The 17,613-nt window shown below is 44.8% G+C and overlaps 3 protein-coding genes across 7 annotated transcripts; 2 read left to right on the forward strand and 1 right to left on the reverse strand.

Moving 5' to 3' along the window:
- Nucleotides 1-482: 482 nt before the first annotated feature.
- On the forward strand, nucleotides 483-3,999 carry LOC125764630 (acyl-CoA Delta-9 desaturase-like). The gene is made up of 4 exons (XM_049429056.1): nucleotides 483-1,431; nucleotides 2,719-3,241; nucleotides 3,320-3,543; nucleotides 3,614-3,999. The coding sequence occupies exons 1-4, from the start codon at nucleotides 1,074-1,076 to the stop codon at nucleotides 3,688-3,690; spliced, it is 1,182 nt and encodes a 393-aa protein (XP_049285013.1). The 5' UTR covers nucleotides 483-1,073; the 3' UTR covers nucleotides 3,691-3,999.
- A 2,124-nt stretch (nucleotides 4,000-6,123) lies between these two features.
- LOC125764631 (ribosome production factor 2 homolog) lies at nucleotides 6,124-7,539 on the reverse strand. The gene is made up of 3 exons (XM_049429058.1): nucleotides 7,312-7,539; nucleotides 7,015-7,230; nucleotides 6,124-6,945 (listed from the first exon to the last, which is right to left on the reverse strand). The coding sequence occupies exons 1-3, from the start codon at nucleotides 7,329-7,331 to the stop codon at nucleotides 6,180-6,182; spliced, it is 1,002 nt and encodes a 333-aa protein (XP_049285015.1). The 5' UTR covers nucleotides 7,332-7,539; the 3' UTR covers nucleotides 6,124-6,179.
- Nucleotides 7,540-7,569: 30 nt separating this feature from the next.
- Nucleotides 7,570-17,070, forward strand: LOC125764628 (ATP-dependent RNA helicase bel). 5 transcript variants are annotated; one of them, XM_049429053.1, is made up of 4 exons: nucleotides 7,570-7,780; nucleotides 8,770-9,431; nucleotides 13,516-15,898; nucleotides 15,983-17,070. In XM_049429053.1, exons 2-4 carry the CDS (start codon nucleotides 9,387-9,389, stop codon nucleotides 16,093-16,095), a joined length of 2,541 nt encoding a protein of 846 aa, XP_049285010.1. In that variant the 5' UTR covers nucleotides 7,570-7,780; nucleotides 8,770-9,386; the 3' UTR covers nucleotides 16,096-17,070. The 5 variants fall into 5 exon arrangements, with proteins under 5 accessions (XP_049285010.1, XP_049285007.1, XP_049285011.1 ...); XM_049429050.1 differs by having other exon boundaries at nucleotides 7,570-7,748; XM_049429054.1 differs by lacking the exon at nucleotides 7,570-7,780 and adding an exon at nucleotides 7,844-8,096.
- Nucleotides 17,071-17,613: the final 543 nt, after the last annotated feature.

A 17,613-nucleotide genomic window follows, 5' to 3' on the forward strand; every position in this document is an offset into this window, starting at 1 on the left:
ATCAACATTGGGAAGTTTTTTTTGTGTTGTTGGTCGAAAGATTATTTTTCTTGTACTGAAGATCGACTTTAACATTACAATATTAAACCGCTTACCATTCTTTGCAATCGTTCCACTACGAAACCTCCCCGCATCGTTTCGGTAGTTTACTGAAGCGAACCTTTACCATTATCTAAGCACCTTATCGTTGGAATGTCTCGCGTGTGAGTACCTTGTTCGCCAGATGCAGTCAACTGTGAGACACACAGTCGTCATCAAAACAAAAACAGGTGATAACTCCCACCTTACCGAACCTGGCCGAACGAAACTAGTTGCTTTTTGGGGTGCCTTTGCCAGCAAATGAGTGACAAAGCGTTGAAAGAAAGGTAGAGAACAGATACAGTTTGCAACGGTCTGTGTGGCACTCACCCCGGTGCCTTAGGATAAAGTGTTCCAACAGTGTGATGCGACACCGTGACGCAAATCGGGTGGTGAGAAAAATTGTGTGCGCACCGACGGATGTGTTTGTTTGCGTTCGGTGGCCCAGTAGTGTGCGTTTGGGTTTTTGGACAAACGCCGAAAATGTTATATATAAGAGCAACCCCGATCAAACACGAGCGAAGACGTTGGGTAGAGGTTGTAGGCTGCCAAACTGCCCATAAATTTTGCGCGTGCTGATACGCGAGAAATCAGCCATTTGGGAAGAACGGTTCGTAATCAACAGTTGAAAAGATTAATACGAGCTAAATCGCAAAACTCTATCTCCTGCTAAGTGAAGCCAGTGTTGTGGGGGATTTTCACTAACGCGATCGTAACCGTCAACTTGAGTGTGTGTGTGTGCTTGTTCGTGTGCCTATCAAATACCGGAATATCAAGAATTCCACCACCAAAACCACAGTTCCGAAACTTCTGCGTTCGTATCGTAGACTTTTTTGTTTTTGTGGTAGGGCGACAAAAGACAACAGAAGTGCGAAACCAGAAGAACTTCTGACTCAAGTTTGTTGCATTAGTGCTCATCGCCTGCAGGCGCGTGGACGTTAAACGATAGCGACTATTAAAAGCTTCGTGGTGCAATTGTTGTGTAGTGACGCACAATGACGGTCGCAACCACAACGGAAACTGTCCCCGGGACAGTACTGGCGGCACACGATGTGAACCTGAAGAATGCATCGCCAGCAAGCGCTAACGATCTGAACAACAACTTCAACGGTATGGGCGATAGTAAGGAGATCACGGATCAGGATCTGGACGACTATCTCGATCATTACAACAAATGGCAACAGAGCCGTTTTGGGCGTGCCCTGCAGGACTGGATTGCGGACCATCTCGGGCTAAAGTTTGATGCCGAAATTAAGTGGAAAAATGTGCTAATGATCGGTGGGCTTCATCTGACCACGGTGGTACTGTTCTTCAAATACGTCTGGTACTCGACACTAACGACGTGGCTGTGGGGTAAGTTTGACTTTGTGCGGTTCAATGCTAATAACGTTCGGTGATAGAATGTTCACGAAAGCGAAGAAAAGATACTGGAGTGTATGATAAACACAAAAGACTTCAACGGAGAAGCGACGAACCTTCGTTTCGGAACGCGGAAGCTTATCAGGCCAGTTGTGCTCAAATTTTCAAGGAGGCCAAAAAACAACACATTAGTGATTTCAAACCACATATTCTCTAGCAGATAGACCCGTTCGTAACCTTCACGCATCTATGATCAGGTTCCGCTCGCTAAGCGAACTCTCTAGATCGCTCCGAAAACCGAAACCGTGCTTTTTGCCGTGAAACAGTCTAATGGACGTGAAGGTAGTTTTACATAAATATTGATCACTAAAACCTTCCCGCAGGCCATCGTACCATCGGTCTAACGGGAAGAATCGTATGCAAATTTGTGTGAGATTTTGGAATTTGGAATTTTGTTTTGTCTAAAGGGAAGTTAAAGGCACACCGTGCGAATTATCAATGTTACCAATGTGAAGGAAGTTGAGAGGACATCACTGTTCTTCACCAGCATCACTGTCATTATAAAGTCAAATTATTTTATTTTATTTCGTTGCCTTCGGGCACAGCAGCACGTTGATCCCTCCAAGAGTAAATCTAGTTCATCGTAGTAAAGCTTGTTTAGAAAAACGGGTTATTATTCTGCTAGTCAACGTTACAACAAACAACACCAAACGTGAAGTGAAGCAATTAAACTGTCGTTAGCTGTTTTGGTTTTCTAATCTAAATTTTTAAAAAATCATTTGGAAGACGTAGTAAAGTAGTAAATATCAGCAAGAACACTCAATTCTATTATGCGCAACCCAAGGTAATAGCAGTAACTTCCACAAAACAAAATCTCTCATCTAACAACGCAATAAGAAGCGCAAAAGAATCGCTCTATTAAGTTTGAAAATTTCGAGGTCATTAATGTGTGTGTATGTGTGTGTATGCGTGTGTGGAAATGATCTAAATCTTTATCTAACATGCCCAAGTTAGAAACGAAAACGGTACGTCACCTGTTGGCCATGATAGTTTAGTCGACTCTCTTATTTTCTTTTCTGCGTTACGCGCATGTTACACGCTGCATCCGGCGTGCATGTTTGGCTATAATATATGGATTACCCAAAAACGTGGTTACGTTACCTTTTTTTTTGATAGAGTGTGACCCAAATCAATTTATTTTTTGTTTTCATATCTATCATCCTACCTTCTTACCCTGTTCACTTATTAATTGGATTACGTGTTGCGTCCACCTTGACGTAGGCATTTTCGTGGGTGGCTGTGCAGGATTCGGCGTAACGGGCGGTGCCCATCGCCTTTGGACGCACCGAGCGTACAAGGCGAAGCTGCCGCTCCGTATCATCCTGATGTGCTGCTACTGCCTGTCCGGCCAGAACAGTCTGTTCGATTGGGTCCGGGATCATCGCATCCATCACAAGTACTCGGAAACTGATGCCGATCCGCACAACTCTAACCGGGGCTTTTTCTACGCGCACGTCGGTTGGCTGCTGATCCGGAAGCATCCGGAGTGCATCAAGAAGGGCCGGCTGATCGACATGTCCGACGTGCTGGCTGATCCGGTAATACAGTTCCATCAGCGCTACTTTATGGGCCTCAAGATTCTGTTCACGTTCATCGTACCGTCGATGATACCCTGGCTGTTCCTGGGCGAACCGCTGTATCTTTCCTTCCTGGCCAACTGTTTGCTGCGCTACGTGCTGACGCTAAACTTCACCTGGTTGGTTAACAGTGCGGCACACATATACGGCAACAAACCGTACGATAGGTAAGTGGACGAAACCCGTTTGGTTATCCTTTCCTCAAATACTGAGCCGGGGAAAAAAAATCTTGCAATCCTTTACAGCCGTATTCGACCGGCAGAAAACCGAGCCGTATCGATCGTGTCGATGGGTGAAGGATGGCACAACTATCACCATGTGTTCCCGTGGGATTACAAGGCAGCCGAGATGGGCCATTACTCGGTTAATGTGACCACATTCTGGCTGGATGTGTTCTCCAAGATCGGTTGGGCGTACGATTTGAAAGAACCGTCCAAGGAGCTCGTACGTCGAACGTTGGAAAAATACGGTACGCCACACTCTACACGCCCTTACAGTACCAGATCAAATCGTGCTTACTTTCTACACTTCCTTCACAGGAGATGGTACACACATTACGGCACCGATCGGACACCTGAAGGAGGTTCCCGAGCAGGAATCGACCAAGAGCAGATAGGCCCGATGCGCCGATCTCCGTGGCCGTGGGCAAATTTATGTGCGAAATTCGATTTCACAACCGGAAGCAATTCTGCTGGTGCTGCAAACACTGTGACTTGTCGGCACCAGAATCCACACACACACACACACACATACACACATTCGCAACGATCGCCAACCAAATTAATCTCATGTGATCGCGCGTGTTCGGTGTCGTTTTGAGTCGAGCTCATCCGCAACTATCGGTACCTTAGGAAGGGAAGTTGGTTAAACTACAGGGTTTAAGCTGTTTTTAAAATAAACGAACAACAGACTGGTAAAAAACACACACACACAAATATAAAACTTTTCTTTTCTTTGGATTCCTTTCGACTTGATCTCAAATCGAAAGGGAAAGGTTAGTATGTGTATTATTTATTTTTTATTTTATTCAGCAAACTTGTAGTTTACCCTTAGCTGACCTAAAATTTTCATCCAGCACGCTTGTTGACGACCTTCTACCGTACGAGATAGGCACAAATACTCGGGCAGGTAGCAAATACGCACACCAACCTATCAAAAGCACACCCCAAAAACGATGGATGGATGGAAAGGCGACTTGCAGCAATGACAGGGCGCAAGACAAAAGACTCGTTTTTGGCCAGATCGGTCAACCATTCCATGCTACCCAATGTTGTCTACGCGGATTTTTGAACGTCCGACGTAATCATTACCGTACGCCCTAACAGCCTAGACAACGTACGGGGGGGAGGTGAAGCGAGACACCTGTAGTGTTGCGCAAAACCCAACCATTCCACCAAAAACTACCTAAAGACGAAAAGTTTTAACTCCCTGTGCAAGATTCGGCGCTGTGATGAGATGGTGCACATTAAATATTGTGAACGCGCTGCGTCACTAGGCCCCACCAGGTTTGGGAAGATTGGCTCAAGAGATCGAAAGAAATACACTGTTTAAGGCAACGAACTGAATGTTAGTTTTGATTAAGTCGCGTTTAACTTGCCGAGAGAGTGGGGGGGTTTCGGAATATCCGCCTCTGTCCGGGGTGACCTTCAGCAAGCTTTTCGGTTGTTTTGTGTGAAAGAAATCTGTTTTTCCTCAAGCTTAGTGCAAGGTGAAATACACCGATTGCAACGTGTTTTTTTTTTGTTAACTGTAGCAGATGACGGTTCATCGTTTCGGTAAGCTAAAAGATGAAGTTATCATTCAAACCGAAATAGCCGAATGAAAAGCATTGGTTCGTTGCGGTCATTTAACTTGCGGTAGCCTTCTTCCATGTTTTGATCCTTGATGCATTAATGCAGCGTTAATGATTTCCTTTCTGCATATGATGAAGGTCAATAGCATCGAATAGAAAATGAATGAAACATTTATAGCTGGCGTTCAAACAACGAAATGGCAAAAAATTGTTTAAAAAAAGGAACTTTAACGTTTAGAAAAAATATAAGAAAAATACCCCTTTTTTCCTTCCTTGTTGCTACGACCACTTGTCCATGTTCAACCGCAAAAGCATGAATGAACGTGCCTCGTTTTTACGCTGCCTTCCATCTGCCACACATCTAACTGCACGGTTTGAACGACACCAGCCCGAAAACGTCCGCCACAATGTCTAGTGCTGGCCAACCCTCCATCGAATTACCAAAATAAATAGCTAAAAAAACATGTCTCGTACGTACGTGTGCTCAACATGCGGTACTCGTTGTACTTCCATTACGTCGCACTTACGCAGGCCATACTGCATGAAACCGGTTTCCGAGACAGGCGCCGGTGGAGCTTCGCGGCTGGTTGAACTTAGTGGTACTGTTTACGGGGTTTATTTCACGAGCAATAGCAATTATCGGTCATTACTCGGATCAAGTGATTCATTCAACAAAACTGTTTACAATTGTCGATCATTGTAAAGCGATAAAAAAGATTTTTATGGAATTTTGATTCATTCAACGGTACTGTACATTTTAATGGAGAAAAAAGAGCATTTTGTCTAACTAGTTTGAAAGATGTATCCGTAGAAAGAGCTCTTTGACCGTCATCATATAAGCGTGACGAAGTAGGGTAGCCCTTTGAGAATGTTAAGCTCCTGTAAACCTATTGTAAAACACTTGTTCCACAATGTCTGTCGCGTGGTAAAAAGTGTAAAAACAATGTAAACTGTTTGAACGAAACATAGCTCATCTAAATATGATAGCAACATGAAGGGATCATCAGTTTAACTGTCGTTTAAGCACCTCATGTAACACATTTTAAATACTATTGTTTAGTAGAACATACAAAACTTTGAGTTGTTGCCGATCCTAGAGTAGATCGTATCTAAAACAAAAATTTTGAGAGCTTTGAAAGCTTTCCCATTACCAAACTGAGCTTTCGGCGTTACGTCGTGTAACGCTCCGTTATTCATCGTACTGGAAAAGCGTTATCACGCTCCTAATTCTCACATTAAGGATTTTTGCTCGATTGCTATGATGGAATTCAGTTTTGAGTTTATTATTACCTGCCGCGATTCATTCTCGCTCATCATTCTTCCCCATTGTCATCGTCCATATTTTCATCCCCCTCAGCGTTCGAATCGCCATCCATATCTTCATCCATCGAAGCGTCCGCATTTGCCGAGTTTCTTTTCTGCTTGTTCAGCTTCTCCTGCCGCTTCTCTTCGGCCGTTTTTCGCAAACCCTTCATCTTCCTTGTCTGCAGTACGTTTATGTCCTGCTTGCCAACGTGCACTCGGCCATGCACATTGCCCAACTCGTCGCGCGTTACGTTCTTCCTCTTGGCCACCTGCAGCACAGCCGGTTGCTTCATTGCCAGCTTGTACAGATTGTCCGAGGCAATCTTGGTGCGGCGTACGGACAGATCTAGCGAGGGTCCCATTTCAACCAGCTCAATACGGGGCGTTCGTTGTCCACTCTTCTTCAGCTGGATCCGATATGAACGCACCAAAATGGTTAGATCATCTGCAAGCGTAAAACTTAGCACGTGTTCGATTCCCTGCAGACGCATCGTATCGATCGCATCGACTCGGAACATGTCCAGCAGCAAACTCTTGATGCGCCGCAGCTCCTCCGTTAGCTTCCATTTGTAGCCATTGAAAATGATGACCGGCTTGTTGTATTGTGAAATTTTTTCTGTCTTGAACTTCTCCAGCGCCGTGTAGTGCTCGATGCCGAACTCGATCATATCCAGTATCTGATCGTCATACCGCCGTCCCATGACCAGATTGTTTGGACGCTTTTTCGATGACGATCCGAACAGAAACAGATGGCAATCGTTTATTTTTGCCAAGCTGAAAGACAAACAGTTGTAAATCGATCATTTGCTGATACCGTACATCGTGGCAAAGTAGAAGACGTACTGTTCCAAAAGGGATGCATCTTCAAACGGACTAACGTCGTTGTTTCGTCTCATCAAACGCGTGTGGGGTTTCTTCAGCAAATTGAAATCCCTCAACGCTTGCCGAATATCATTCGAAGTCTTTCGTCCTTCCATGATGAGCGTTTTCTTTAGATTTTCTATCGTTTTTGGCTCTCGTTCTTCCAAAGATTTTCTACCCCGGCGTGTGGTTGGTTTTCTGAATGATGGGATACAACAAAAAACAGTAAATTAACCCATTTACTCGGCTTACAGCAGCATGCACATGATCCAAACGTACTTCACGCGTAAAGATGCCATTGTTTTGTCGTTTTTTTAAATAGATTTCAACCACTGCAATACGAATAAATGCCAATAAACACGTTTCTAGATTTTCTGCTACCTTTAGCTTACAAATTCACAAAACACATGTCCGCATAAACAACAAATGTCAAACCTATGGGGCGAAAATGTGACTTTTCGCCTGACATGTGGAGTCCGTCCGTCCAGTACAGGGGCATGGTCGCAACACTCACGAAGCACTGTTGCCAACTTTGACGCCTTTTGGAGAAAACTCCGAACTGTGGAAAAGAACGTCGGTAACGTCGTATCCGTTTTGTATGAGCGAAAACCTACGTTAAATTGTGCAAAACCTCATTGGAAGTGCATTCTACGTGGTCGCCAACGTTTTGGCATCGGTGTCGGTGTGTTTGCAGGGACTGGCAGTGCTTGGAAAGGGTAAAAAGTTGCGATTAAAAATTGCAAATCCGGTGCGGTTTCACGAAATTGCTCAGCTCCTTACAATCCCCTTCCGCCCTCCCGCCCTCTCACCTCCTTCCGTTCTCTCACGTACGGTGCCGCGTTTCATTCTCTCACTCCCCGTAGGTGAACCAAAAATTCGTCGTGTGGTCTTACTCTTGCTAATGGCTGCGGCCCGTTGGTGAGAAGCCTTGTCTTGTCTTCTTAGTCTTCTTTTATCGGTTCTTCCGCTCGCCACGACGCTGCGTGTAGTCTCTCACTTACACCGCTTCATTGAAACGCGCGAACACACGCACACACAGTAAAGCGGTGAGCCGGTGTATTCGTGTAAGATCACGTTCGCATTGAGTGTGTGTGCGTGTTGTGTGGTGTGAAGGAGGTTATCCAAACGCAAAGTCGTCTGGCTACGGTGAACAACGGATCGAACGAAACGGGCAGACAAGAAAAGCTGCATAGTAGCCAGGAAAACGGGAAAGAAGAATCAGCAGTGTTCAGCACAATATACATAGAGAAAGAAGAAGCTACGGTAAAAGTTAACGCTTAGAGCAGTCGTAGCAGAGCGGTACGCCGCGTTTGACCGTTATTATACAATTCTTGGGCAGTGCAAAGTTTGACCAAGATTTTTTAAGGAGTATCGTTACCTAATTTCCACGTTAGGTTACATTTCTAAGAGTCATATAGGTAGAGTTAAATTTTTTAAATGGAAAATTACATCGTAAAAACTCAAAGGCTAAGCGATGATTCACTCAGTGAGACACAGCAGAAGTAGTGACTGTGTGTGACGACATGGCCTTGTTTTCTCAGTAAACCATTTTAAACAGAATTGTGCAATAATTTGCTTCTTTTACCAATCTCCTAAATGTTGTGATACATAAGTAGCGCGTTCAAAGCACTACTGAAAGCGCCCAACGAACAAAGAAAAGATCTCCTAAATAATGAACCAGTGAAATGATAAATGCTTTGTGTCTGATTTGTGGTGTTAATTTTGTTTTAATTTCAGCAAATTGCAACGCTTTTCCACCGATCGTCAGTAGAAGAGGCAACATAGGCAGAAGAGGAGAGATAAAAAAAAACAGAAGAAGCGGAAGCAGCATCAGCTCAGTAGCAGCAGTATCCATTTCTTTCATTTGTGTGTTACAAGTGTGTGCGTGTGTATGTACCGTGTCTGGTGCAACGAAATCAAAGATAGCCGTGACACGACGCCCCGCGTGTAGTGTGTGTGTGTGTGTATGTGCGCGCACTGAAATTAGAAGAGTGAAAGCAGAGCAGAAAGTGTGCGGTGTGCGTGTGTGTGCAAGTGGTGGTGTAACCACGCCGTGAAAAGACAGAGGAAGAAGCAGAAAAAAAAACAATTTGTGAAGCGATAAAATTACTACAAATTATTGTACTTTTGAATTTGCACCTTTGGTTTAACAACTTTCTCGAAACACCGTGTATACACGCTCATGAGTGTTTGTGTGTGTGTGTGCTTAAAAGGAGTTACAAAGTGAATTGAAAACAAACTGTTTCCGGTAAAAACTTTTTTTCTGTAAAGAACAATTACACACTGCAACTATTTGTGTCCCAAAACCTACGGTGGAAGGAAGACAACAAAACCATACGAACGCTCACTGTAATATGAGTAATGCTATTAACCAAAATGGTACAGGTCTAGAGCAGCAGGTATGTACAAAAAGTGGTTTGGCTTATCATCTGTTTTACGTTCACATGGAGCAATGGTGTTGTTGTTGGTGTTGCCGCCGATGGATTACGGTTGACGGCGGTTTAGTGCGTGCGTGAAAAACCCCCAAACCGAAGAGCTGAAATGAGAACGCGATGGCGTTTTGTGTCAAGGATTCGTTCTCGCGTACAGGCAGCATCATGAGTTTTTCCACGCGCTGCATGACCTACCCACACAACCAGACACTCGGTCGGTCGGTGTCGTGCGCGCCTTTGTTAAGTGAATGGCTATGTGTGACGACGGTGCACCAATTGGCTGTGTGTTGTTTCTCGTCTCGTCGACCTCTACCTAGCGTTCGGAAGGTTGTTTCCGACCGAGCGACTGTGTGTCCCCTCTAGTCGTTGGTTTGTGTCGAGTTGCACACATTAATCATACAATATCATCATAAACTGATATTGTACAAGTGCAAGAAAAGACGGGTTTAAATAATGTTACCACAATTGCGCAACATATTTCAGAGAAATCAATAGCGCACATGAGGTGTAGAAAATGTTCCTTTATATAAGTCCCATGTAATACGCGATCGTACTTAAACCCGTCCTGCACATGTCCACTTTGTTAGAACATAGCTTTTTCAAAGGGTTTTCCACAGAACAATTACGACCCACAAGGTTATGAAGCAAAAAGCGAGGGAAAATTACGTTTAAATTGTAAAAATTAAATCTGCAACTTAGCATATGCAATGGAGATATGGCTCTTTACCTTAGTAAGGGTGTAAGCTTGGATAATGATTAAAGTAGTGTATATACATGGCACACCGTTGGATTATGGTTTTGATCATCAGTAGTAGTAGTAGTGATGTGTGATGCAGCTTTCGCGAAAACATATGCAATGGTGTGTGCTGTTGTAAAGCTCTCACATTTTAAGACAAGCTTTTTGTCTGATTTCGCGTGAATAAAGGGAGTTTTTTTTGTGCCCAAGTCCCATGTGCCCTTTTTCCCTCGTGCTATGCTAAATGGCATTTCTTAAGCATTTATGTAATGCCGTTTCAGTCACACTGGTCGGAGTGGTGATTCATGATTCACGTGTCTGTTTTTTTTTTTGAACCACCCTGTGTTGTATAAACCGCGGATGATGATACGGTTGTGTTGCCGTGTGTGTCACTATTTCTCATTTATACCACCTTCTTGATTCCCTTCGTAAATCTTCCCTAGTTACGGTAGCAGCAGAGCATGTTCCAATTGGATTTTCCCGACTGCTAAGATGATATGATTTTGTACTGTTTGTCTTACAAATAAAGAACATTCGGTTCTGTTTCTAGACGTAAATATGATGAAACATATTGAACCTGTGTACGATTTTCATTGTTTCTATTGTATCAAAAATTCCAGCTGAAAAACAAACAAACATTTGCTGACTAATTGTGATCGATGAATCAACACATATGATGCTGTGCTACAAACAAACACACAAGCGGATGTGAAGCAAGTTGTAACCTGTAAAGTGTTACCACGTCCAATGTGTAAATTGCGACTCGTGTGATTCAGCGACTACTTGTCTGCGTTTCAGTTTCTTTCTTTCCATTATAAAACCCAACCAATCAAGGTGTGATGTCGTCGTTTCGTCGACAATACTATACTGCGATGTTGTCCCAGTTATTTGAACCCTAAAGCGCATTTTATTGTCCGATCTTGCCGACCATTGTGTGCTTGTTTAATCCGGCAGTGCAATGCGCGATGTATGCAGTTTCAATTTCTTTAAATCATGAAAATAGCAACCGTTTTTCTTTTACATTTCTACTAGGTAATCAAAGTTGTTATTGGCCCAACCTTTTACTTACCATCTCGTTTAGATTTGATTATGCCCTTTCTTACCTTCAATCCACATAGCTGCTAGCGTGTCTGTGTGTGGATCAAATTCTGAAGCGCAGTTCTAGGTCAAAGCCAGGTCTTTCTGTGTGTGAGATGGTCACGCGCGAACGCCTAACCACACGAAATCGTGTTTTCAAGCGATCAAAGTAACACGGGAAAGGATCGTGATAACGGTCGCGTTCCATGTATGGGTGAGCGCGTGCGTGCAAGTCACGTTGCGGAAATGTAATGAATGAACGCGCTTAAGAGAGAGTTCCATAATCCAGCTTCGACACTTTGTCGTCTGGTACATGTGTGAAGCAATAAAGTTGCAAAGCTAATGCCTTGATATGACGTTTAACAATTTAATATTTTTTATAACAAGCAAATCAAATCATTACTTTTAAACATTAGAATTTAATATTAAATTCATTTTCAATGGTTTGTATAAATCACTTTTAAGCTCTTGTGATAAAAGAGATGTCTTTTTCTAACAATAAATTATCAGCATAAATATTAATTTTAATTGAACAAACAAATCAACTAAAACATCTATATTGCTCAAACATGCTACATTATACATGAAGATCGTCATAATTCTTCTGTTTTGCGCGTCTAAAACAACGCCGCACTTGTGCCTGGTGGATATCAAAAAGAACTTCCATGAGCGTGTGTCGTCGTCCTGCCTTGGTTGCTTGCGTAGCGTTTCCCAAGTTGAATGACCTCATTTTGTTGGCGTTGCTTCGGTGCCGCCGGTTTGTCGGATTCGTTGCGCGAACGAACGGGCGGACAATGAACGCAAAAAAAGGTATAGCATATTTGCGTTGTTTCTCCATTTCATGTTGGCCGTTTTTTTTTTGCTCTTCCCTTTATGCCTTTATTCCCCATTTCGTTTCAATTCCTTGCGTTTCGTTTCGACTTTAGTGCTGGTGTGCTTTTGTGTGATCTTCACATCCATCGGGTAAGTGTTGCGCACACAATGGTACCATGGGTCCAAACTATTCAATCTTACCGAAAGGTGGTTTGCTCTTCTCCCACTATCGGGGTCCCCAATCACAAACTGTAGAAGGGCCGGTGGGTTTCCTCTTTAGCAACATTGCCCGATTTTTCTTGTCATGCTTGGCAACATTAAGGTGAGATTTTTGCTCATGGAAAGAACTGATCATTCGTATCACGATGTGTGTTTTGATCGAGACTCGCAAATATTTCTATATCGAACATTTTCATTTTGATTGAAACGTGGTTTTATTATTTTTCAATGTTGTATTTAAACATCCCATTAAAATTCTGGGACTGTGGTGAAAAATAAAACCCGTTTTAAAATGGAAGATTATTTGCCGTGAATGAACGAACAGTTAAATATGATCTACAGTTGCACATTCACTCTTTTGCGGTTTATAGTTTGTCGTTTTCTGGTTTGCTGGTTTTTTTCTTTTCATTTGCCATATCGAGAGCAGTATGAAATATCATTCAATAATTTGCCAAGTAGTACACAGCAAACCAATGAACCTAGACTAGATGAAACTAGAGATGATCTCGTCTAATGTAAGGTTCTCGCTTATCTGCTCAACATTTCTGTACATTAGGCGACAGTGCAAAGCTCTACATTGTAGTTATCAGAAATACAAATATAAACTGAACTTCAAATATTAGGAATGTCGTTTATGTATATACTCCCCACATTAATTTGGGTTAGGTGGTCCAATTATGGCTATATTATGTTACCAATATAGAGAATTACCTGATTTTAAAATTTATCTTGGCAAATTATCGTTGATGCTTCATGTTTTCTAGAAGCCTGAAATCTGTACTGCAGGAACATATTTTATTGTTAAAAGATATTTGATCGTAATCGCTTGAAATTACTATCAATAGTTGCCTTGAAATGTTCTTCATTAGGGCTATACTGTTTCTAATATTTCGCCATAAGTGTTCGTATAATGGCAATAAACTACAAGTCGTTTATATTTTTAATAAAAAAAGGAATGATTTACAAAGAAAAGCTAAATTAATTTAACCAAAAACATAATTGGATAACAAATTCCGATTTATTATCAATTGTTCGAAACATAATCGGTTTAATCTACTTCAACAACACCAGCGCACACATGTTGAAACGTAAAAAATATTATTTCAATGAAAATTCAATACGAATCGATATGTCGTACCGTTGTAGACTATCAACAAAAATATTAATTCAACTTGTTTTTCTTTCCCTGCTTTTCCTACAACACAGTTTGCTGGTCTGGACTTGCAGCAGAAGCAGCAGCAACTTGGCGGCGGCGGAGGCAGCAACCCAGAATCCGGAATTCCTAAGCATCCGGCCGGGCGGTACGTTCCACCGCAATTGCGAGAATGTGCTGATAGTGGCGGCGACTTTCAACCCTCTGAATCCGGTGCCGGCGGTATACCAGTAAGCGGCGGCGGCGGTATCGGAGGTGGAGGTGGCAGACGAGGATTCGGTGGCGATTCGAACCGGAATCGTGGTGGTGGCGGTGGTGACTACGTACGCTACGGCGATCGTGACTATCGCGGAGGTGACTACAATAGACGTAGCGGCGGTGGCGGCGGAGGTGGCCGCTATCAGAACGATCGACGCGGCGGCGATTATGGCAACTATGGTCGAGGCGACCGGGGCTACAACAATGGGCGCGACTTCCAGCGCGGCGGGGACCGCGGGGACGGAGGCTATCAGAATACTGAAGGTTACGGAGGCGACCGCCGGGATAACTGGCCAGCGTACGGTGGTGGCGCTCGTGGTGGTCCGGCTGGTGGACCACCGGCCGGTGGCCGTGATAGGCCGATGGATGGGCCACCACCACAAAACGATCGCTGGCAGGAGCCAGGACCGGGCTCGATGGGTCCGCCGGGACCGGGCAGTGTCGGTAGCGGTGGCGGAACGGGACCCGGCGAAGGTGGAGGTGGCGGCGCCGGTGGTCGATCGTTCTACGATCGGGGAACAAATGGCGGGGGAGGCCGTTGGACGGGTGGTTCCGATCGGCGCGACGGTCGAGGAGGTGGCGGAGGCGGCGGAGGAGGCTACGGATCCGGACGTGGGCAGATCGACTATACGGTTCTCACCGAGCGGGACGAGCGTCTGGAGGCGGAGCTGTTTAAACACGGCAACACCGGTATCAATTTCAGCAAGTACGAAGATATTCCCGTGGAGGCGACGGGCGATGACGTGCCCGGGCACATCAGCAGCTTCGACGACATTGAGCTGACAGAGATTATCGAGAATAACATAAAGCTGGCACGCTACGACAAACCGACCCCGGTGCAGAAGTACGCGATACCGATCATTCTGTCGGGACGCGATCTGATGGCATGCGCACAGACGGGATCGGGCAAGACGGCCGCCTTTCTGGTGCCCATCCTGAACCAGATGTACAAGCATGGGGCCGCACCACCACCACCGAACCGGCCGATGAATCGTCGCAAGCAGTATCCACTGGGTTTGGTACTGGCGCCGACTCGTGAGTTGGCAACTCAAATTTTTGAAGAATCGAAAAAGTTCTGCTATCGGTCGCGTATGCGCCCGGCCGTACTGTACGGTGGTAACAATACGCAGGATCAGATGCGCGATCTCGAGCGTGGCTGTCACTTGATCGTGGCGACACCCGGTCGACTGGAGGACATGATCGGGCGCGGAAAGGTAGGGCTGGATAACATCCGTTTCCTGGTGTTGGACGAAGCCGATCGTATGCTGGACATGGGCTTCGAACCCCAGATTCGGCGCATTGTCGAGGAAAGCCGCATGCCGGTGACGGGCGAACGTCAAACGCTCATGTTCTCGGCCACCTTCCCGAAGGCAATCCAGGAGCTGGCGAGTGATTTCCTTTATCGCTACATTTTCCTTGCCGTCGGTCGCGTCGGCTCGACCTCGGTTAACATTACGCAGACGATCTTCTGGGTGGAGGAAAACATCAAGCGATCGCATCTGCTCGATCTGCTGTCGAACATAACGGCACAGAACGACGACGATGCCGAAAACTGTCTTACGCTGATCTTTGTCGAAACGAAAAAGGCGGCCGATTCGCTGGAGGAGTTCCTGTACAACCACAGCTACCCGGTCACCAGCATCCACGGCGATCGTACGCAGTCCGAGCGTGAGGAAGCGCTCCGTCTGTTCCGTTGCGGCCACTGCCCAATTTTGGTCGCGACAGCGGTGGCCGCCCGTGGTTTGGACATTCCGAACGTGAAGCAGGTGATTAACTTCGATTTGCCGGCCGAGGTGGAGGAGTACGTGCATCGTATCGGTCGTACCGGCCGTATGGGTAACCTCGGTACGGCAACGTCCTTCTTTAATGAGAAAAATCGTAACGTTGCGAACGGGCTGGTGCGATTGCTCGCCGAGACGGGTCAGGAAATTCCCAGCTTCCTGGAGGATATGACCAATAGCCGTGGATATGGTGGAAGCCGCCGCGGCAGGGTACAACGCGGAGGTGGTGGATCAACGTTCGGATCACGAGATTACCGTCAGCAGAACAATCCCCGTTCGGGTGGTGGACCGCGCGATCATCGCCCAATGGGTGGTGGTGGTGGTGGCGGTGGCGGTGGCGGCTCCCGTGGTTACGGTGGCGGCGGTGGAGGTGGTGGTGGCGGCGGTGGATATGGTGGTAAGTTGTTTTTGCCTGCCATGCAAGCAAAGTAGTAATGCTCTTGTTGCGGTAATATAATACTTTGCCTTGTTTGCCTTCCAGAACGGGATGACGGTTACGGACGCAACGGCATTAGTGGAGGAAGCTATGGCGGAAGCTACAGCAACAACGATGGAGGCAACGGTGTCGACTGGTGGGGCGATAGTGGTTACTGAGACGCACAACAGCGTCCAGCAACGCACACTACTAGCTACTACATGCACCGTAACCAACCACGCTACGAAGTAGTCCCGGTCAGAAAATAGCATCAGCAACAGTAGCAACAGCAACAACATAAATAACACTTTGCTCTAAGTAAATAAACACTCTCACGCGCATTATACACGAAAACACAAATAATACACTTGGAAACGTATAACAAATCTGCATCAATTCATTAAAATTCACACTAAAAACAGTGAACGGGAAGAAATGAATGTGTTGAGCGTAGAGGGAAGCAGCAGTGAAGAAAATAAATGTAAAACATTGCTGCGTGGTAGAAGCAAGCCCCCAAGAGTAGCGAAAAGATGGACGGCGCCAGGTATAGAAGAATATGCAAGAGTCTCACTAATACACTTCGATCGCTCTGGAAGACGGTAGGACAAATTGAGAAAGAATATCCGCGACTGGTACGCGCGGATGAGGAAGCTTGTGTATGTGTGTGTGTGTGTAGGTGTATACACTCTGCGAAACAATGGTATTGTTCTCTTATAAGGCATGCTGAAGCCAGTGGAGCAGCGAACAGCAGTAAGCAGCAGAACTGTTAAACGAATGATAATGGAGAGTGTTTAGCAAAGCATAATAGGCACATAACCTTTTATTTCTTCTTCTTTTTGCTGGAACATTGTGTGGGCGCGAGCTTGCTAATTATGAAGAGATCAAATGTGAGAATTCACTAGCGTATGAAGAAAACAAAATTGTCGGTGTGAGAATATATAGGTAGTAGAGGATCCAGCAGCAGCAACAACAACAAAAAAGTAGCTAAAACGACGGTAATTGATAACACGATGTGGGCGCGAAAAAAAAAAACTTGGAAAACCCGATGGCGCTTAAGTTAAGAAACGCAAATTGTGTGTGAAATTCTATCGTAAAATATTGCAACAAACAACACAAAAATGAAAAGAACTTGGCAGTGAGCCTCAACTAATGAACTTCCCGTAATAACTTATGTTTTACACTTATTACACAAAATGGATCGCTACACCGGAAACTGTGGAATCTATGAAAGGAAAGAACAATAATCACACTACTACTAGTAGCTAGTGGTACGGCCAGACTTCCTACTATCATCTGGAATGATTGTTTTAAACTCTCTAGCTCTGGATCACAGATGGGAATCTTTTTCAAAAAAAAGGAAAAGACTTAAAAATGCATTCTCGTCTCAAGTGCTACAAGCGCGCAACAATGGTTCAGAATGGCAAACACCTGTGTAATCTACAACAATTAGGTGTAGCTGGTGTTAATCTCCATTCTTTATATCCTTTTAACCGTAAGGACATGCCGAAGAACAGGGCACGAATGACCATAATATGGTGAGAATGCGGAAGTAATGAAAAGAAGAGAAACGTCTGGTACAGATGAGGGGGGGGGGGAAGAAGATAAGCGGGAAAAGGGGATCAAATATTTCTGAGAGAATGAGACTATAGGAACACATTAAAATAATGAACATTGGCATACGCTTCCCATTTTTATGA

The sequence above is a fragment of the Anopheles funestus genome, chromosome 2RL (genome assembly GCF_943734845.2).
Source record: "Anopheles funestus chromosome 2RL, idAnoFuneDA-416_04, whole genome shotgun sequence".
Taxonomy (NCBI): domain Eukaryota; kingdom Metazoa; phylum Arthropoda; class Insecta; order Diptera; family Culicidae; genus Anopheles; species Anopheles funestus.

Bases quoted from the DNA above. Each gene is read 5' to 3' on its own strand.
- LOC125764630 (XM_049429056.1), top strand. From the start codon at position 1,074: ATGACGGTCGCAACCACAACGGAAACTGTCCCCGGGACAGTACTGGCG. The intron at 1,432-2,718 runs GTAAGTTTGACT...ACCTTGACGTAG, and splicing joins ACTAACGACGTGGCTGTGGG to GCATTTTCGTGGGTGGCTGT. The intron at 3,544-3,613 runs GTACGCCACACT...CTTCCTTCACAG, and splicing joins TCGAACGTTGGAAAAATACG to GAGATGGTACACACATTACG.
- LOC125764628 (XM_049429053.1), top strand. From the start codon at position 9,387: ATGAGTAATGCTATTAACCAAAATGGTACAGGTCTAGAGCAGCAG. The intron at 9,432-13,515 runs GTATGTACAAAA...CCTACAACACAG, and splicing joins GTACAGGTCTAGAGCAGCAG to TTTGCTGGTCTGGACTTGCA. The intron at 15,899-15,982 runs GTAAGTTGTTTT...TTTGCCTTCCAG, and splicing joins TGGCGGCGGTGGATATGGTG to AACGGGATGACGGTTACGGA.
- LOC125764631 (XM_049429058.1), bottom strand. From the start codon at position 7,331: ATGGCATCTTTACGCGTGAA. The intron at 7,231-7,311 runs GTACGTTTGGAT...CCCATCATTCAG, and splicing joins ATGGCATCTTTACGCGTGAA to AAAACCAACCACACGCCGGG. The intron at 6,946-7,014 runs GTACGTCTTCTA...TTTGTCTTTCAG, and splicing joins GATGCATCCCTTTTGGAACA to CTTGGCAAAAATAAACGATT.